The sequence below is a fragment of the Pteropus alecto genome, unplaced genomic scaffold, assembly GCF_000325575.1.
Source record: "Pteropus alecto unplaced genomic scaffold, ASM32557v1 scaffold45, whole genome shotgun sequence".
In the NCBI taxonomy this organism is placed as follows: domain Eukaryota; kingdom Metazoa; phylum Chordata; class Mammalia; order Chiroptera; family Pteropodidae; genus Pteropus; species Pteropus alecto.
In genome coordinates this window covers 40,002,145-40,006,546 of record NW_006442491.1, presented here as the reverse complement: position 1 = coordinate 40,006,546, position 4,402 = coordinate 40,002,145, and the positions used below count along the sequence as shown (strand labels likewise).

The 4,402-nt window shown below is 66.6% G+C and overlaps 1 protein-coding gene across 1 annotated transcript in view; it reads right to left on the bottom strand.

Moving 5' to 3' along the window:
- Positions 1 to 4,160, bottom strand: part of NTSR1 (neurotensin receptor 1) — a 20,907-nt gene extending 16,747 nt beyond the window's left edge. Inside the window, exon 1 of the mRNA XM_006921961.1 lies at positions 3,456 to 4,160. Coding sequence (XP_006922023.1) covers positions 3,456 to 4,160 — 705 coding nt within the window. The remainder of the gene's footprint in view (positions 1 to 3,455) is intronic.
- Positions 4,161 to 4,402: the final 242 nt, after the last annotated feature.

Below are 4,402 nucleotides of genomic sequence, written 5' to 3'. Positions count from 1 at the left end.
CATTCCTGGGCGTCTGTCATGTTTCCCCGGGTTGTGTTACTTTCGTGGGCACCCTGTGACTCGTCAAACATCACCCACGAGGGTCGGCGTCACCGAGGCAGAGTTGGCTACGATTGTGGAGCTCACGGTTCATGGGCAGGTGAAGGGAGAGAATGCGTGAGGGGGTGAGCGGGTGGGTGGATGGGGTGCCCTCGGAGTGCCACCCAGGCAGAAGGTCACTGGCTGCTAGTGGTGGCACAGGACAGAAATACTGAGGAAACGACCGATGGCCTGATTTTTTTGGAACCAATTTTCTTCCACTTGGTGGAGACAAGTCTTGGCCGTCTCCGGAGCCTCGTTTGAATCACATCGGACTTTAATGTCCTGGTGCCCACGGTGCCATCGTGGGCCGATGTGCCCGTAGGCTCCGAGCAGGTGGGCGAGGGACGTGCCCTCCTGTGTGACTCAGCCCTGGGAGGGAGGCACCCCGCACAGTGCTGGCCCCTCTGCAGCCGGGTCCACCCCGAGAGGAGCGAGTCTGTCGCAGTATAAGTGAAAGCGTTTCTGTGACAGCAAGTGATGAGGCAGGGAGCCCCAGGAGCCGCCTGAGCTGCCGCCACGCCCCTGTGTCCCGGAAAACGGCCACAACACCAGCATGGTGACTCGAACAGCCCTGAGCCGCTGCCCGCACAGGTGTCATGGGCTCCCGCCCTGATGCTGGAGGCCATGTGCTGCTGGGGCCGGGGGCCTGCGTGAAGGGAGGCTGGACAATGCCCTGGACCAGTCAGACCCGAACAGGACGCGTGCTCGCCCCAGGCCTCTGCCGCGGTGGGTCTCAGCTCGCTACGCCCCCGGCCGCCAGCCGCCCGGGGTTAGTGCTCAGTGGACAGTGTGTGGACATGGGCCCTGCCCCACCTGAAGCCAGGAACACAGAACCTGTGACAGGAGGACCCGCATCATGCCACAGGGCCACCTGAGTTGCAGGAGACCAAGCATAACTCGAAGTGAACCCACGCGGGCAGAGCCACGTGTGGACAGCCGCTGCCTTGGGGAGACGCTTGAGGGGGGTACGCTGCTTCTCGGAGGGCCTCCTAATGGGGCGTGCGGGTCACTCGGATGCAGAACCTTCCTCTCCTCAGGTCGTCCCCGTGATCCAGTCTGCTTGGAAGCCCCGGGGTCAGGGGAGGCACTGGGCCAGGGAAACGGGGCACTCATCCCCGATTGACTCTGGGGCCAGAGTCTGGGGCCTTTGCTGCCCTGGGGCCCTGGGGAGCACCCGTCCTCCCCTCCAGCTCCGCTCAGCCAGCCAACTGGACCCAGCCCCAGGCCGTGTGGACAAGAACCATTCGAAGTCGCTCAGAAATCTTATCACAAACAAACTCTAAACGTGACCCATTTGCAAGCGCCCAGCGTGGACCCTCGCGGACGTAAAGGCTGGGTGAGGCCTGGCCCGGGAGGGGCTGTTTTGATTGGCCGACACCTGCACACACAGTAGATGAGAGAGAGACACACGGATGCAGGCATCAAGCCCCAAAGGCCGGATGTCACGTTAAGAATAGTGGATGCTTGCCCAGACCTGCCGAGTTGCCAGGAAGCCTGAGCAGGGAACGTAACTTTTGAGAGACGGCGCCTGAGATGGGGCATGGCACGCACAGCCGGGCCGCGTCCCTGCGAGGCACGGCGGCCGAGCGCACGGAGCAGGCTGCGCGCGGGTCCCGGAGGCCTCCTGGGGGCTGTCGGCACCCACCGGACGGCGAGCGTCTCCTCTAGCCAGCCCTTCGGCCGCTCCCAGGCGTGCAGCCTAGGCTTTTCATGGGGACATGGAACCTCTGTCCTCCGAGGCCCTTGGGAAGCCCGTGAGAGTTTGGCAGACGCGTATGTGGAGGCGGGCGCATCAGCACTCACCGGGCCACTGCCGAGTGGGCAGACGGACTCCAGGCTGTCGGTGTCACAGCCGGCACGAGGACTCGGAACGATGGCCCTCGGGGAGGCGGGACAATGTGCATGCGGGATTTGTTCCGTGCGACCAATGAAGGGGCCACAGGGGTCGGGGGACGCTTTATAGGAAGGGGTCCCTCCCGCCCTCTGCACCCCCCACAAGCTGCCGGCCTGAACCCGCCACGTCGTGCCTTTGGAGGCAGGTGGCATGGCTGTCGACCCCAGACCCTCAGCGTGGGCCAGGGGAGACCCGGGGGGGAAACAGGAGCCTGCGGAGGAAGTGGCTCCCACAGCCCTCAGGGCCCTTTCTGCTCCGTGCGGAGGGCGGGGGTGGGTGGCAGCGGCTCTGCCTCACCTCCCGCCATGCGTGGCCGCTCGGGCGTGGCCCTCCACACAGGGGCCCCGTGGCCACGAGTCCTCAGTCCTGCTGCTTGATTCCGTCCACGCGGCCACAGCCCGGCAGTGGACACGCGGGCCGCAGCGCCCGCCCCACACCCCGTCTTGCTGGGCTTCTGATGGGCAGCGCAAGCCCCTCCGGGGGCTGCCGTGGCTCAGGCATGAGGGACAGCTGGACGGGGACTTTGTTCCCCAGCCCCTCCTAGGCCCCCGGCCCCCGGCCAGCCCTATTGTGCCCTGCACCATCATGGGTGCCACGTCCCAGGGCCACGATGCCATCCGAGGTGGCAGTCCTGCCGGAACCCCCTCTGTGGGTGCCCGTGCCTGGTGGTCCTGCCTGACAGACCTCCTTGCCCAGGGCCAGGCCCCCCCACCCAGCCAGGCCACCTCCTTCAAGCCGACTGCCAGATGGGCTCCCACCGGGGTTCCCATGATACTCTGCCGAGACCCTCGGAGGGCAGCTGGTCACTTAGCTCCCAGGTTTTCCCCTCACACAGGCGCCGCCTGCCACGCCCAACACCTCGGCGGAAACATGGCCGCCGCCTCCCACAGCAACGGCACCTCCCGCAGCTCTCAAGTCCTCTGCCCGTGAGGTCAGGGCTGTGATGGCCCATCTCGCAGGTGGGCAAACTGAGGCTACGCTCAGCCCCAGGCTCAGCTCCGTCTCCCGCGGGGGCTGGTGGGCGGGGCAGCCCTGGGGAGTGGCCTGGGGCCCTTCGGGGACACAGAGCTCTCGAGAAACTGATGAGAAAAAGGCCAGCACCGGCTCATGGGTCCCCCAACATCCCAGGGAATCTGCAGACTGGGGGGACTCCCCACGGCTCCTGGGGAGTCATCGTCTGAGGTTCCCACCCCCTTTGACAGAAGGAGGGGTGAGTAGGGGGCTGAGACCTGAACCCCGGAGCGAAGGGTGAGAAGGAGGGGGGCGAGGCTGCCCCCCGTCCTCTCCCCAGCCTCCCGGCAGCAGAATTTCTCGGTGACCATTCTCCAGCTTCCTGTACCAGAGGCGACACAGAAGGGAAACTACTTTTGGGATGAAGGAACCAGACATGCTGGGGCTTTCCTGAGGGGTGCCTGCCAACCTCGCCCCCAGGGGACGCCCCCGTGCCTTCCCAGCCCTCTCCCTGGAAGAGGCTGCTCACCTGGATGACGACCTTGATGGTGGCCGTTCCCACGACGGGCGTGCACACCAGGCCGCCGGGGTGCTGGCCGTCGGCACTGCGGTTCTGCTGCCCCATGGTGAAGAGCATGGGCACGGCCAGCAGGCCCGCCGCCAGCCAGATGGCACCGATGAACTTCTTGGTGCGGCTGCGAGACATGAGGGTCTTGGCCTTGAAGGGGTGGCAGATGGCCAGGTAGCGCTCCACGCTCAGGCTGGCCACATTGAGGGCGGTGGCGTAGGTGCAGGCGTCCCGGAGGAAGTAGTAGCCGCGGCAGACGGCGTCGCCGAAGGCCCAGGGGTGGTGCACCCAGATGAAGTTGTACAGCTCCACGGGCATGGCCAGCAGCAGGATGAGCAGGTCGGACAGCGCCAGGCTGCCCAGGTGGTAGTGCACGGTGCTCTGCAGATTCTGCAGCGACTTCTTGCGAGCCAGCGTGAACGCCGTCACCGAGTTGCCCACCGTGCCCACCACGAAGAGCACCAGGTACACGACCGTCACCAGCACCTTGGAGTAGATGTCAGTGTTCACGTCCAGGTCGCTGCTGGGCGAAGCCGAGGCGCGCTCCGATGCGTTGCCGGAGCCATTTCCAAAGTCAGGGGCCAGGAGCGCTGCCTCCAGCCCCGTCGGCGACAGCGCGGAGGGGTCGGCGCCCCGGGGGCCGGGCGCGGAGATGTTGAGGCGCATGGTGGGCGCGCTGGGCCAGGCGCCTCGCTCCTCGGCGCCTGTGGCTCTGTCCAGCGCGTCCAGGGCTGGAAGTCGGGTGAAGGGTGGGCGCGTCTCAGGCGCGGACAGAGCCCAGGGAACCCGAGGGGAGGCGCGAGAGAGGGAAGGGGCGCGCCTTCCAGCCCGACGCGCCAGACCGGGGCCGCGCCGCCCCGGAGCTCTCCCGGCTTACGCTCGCGGGGGCTCCGCTCCGCCTCCACACT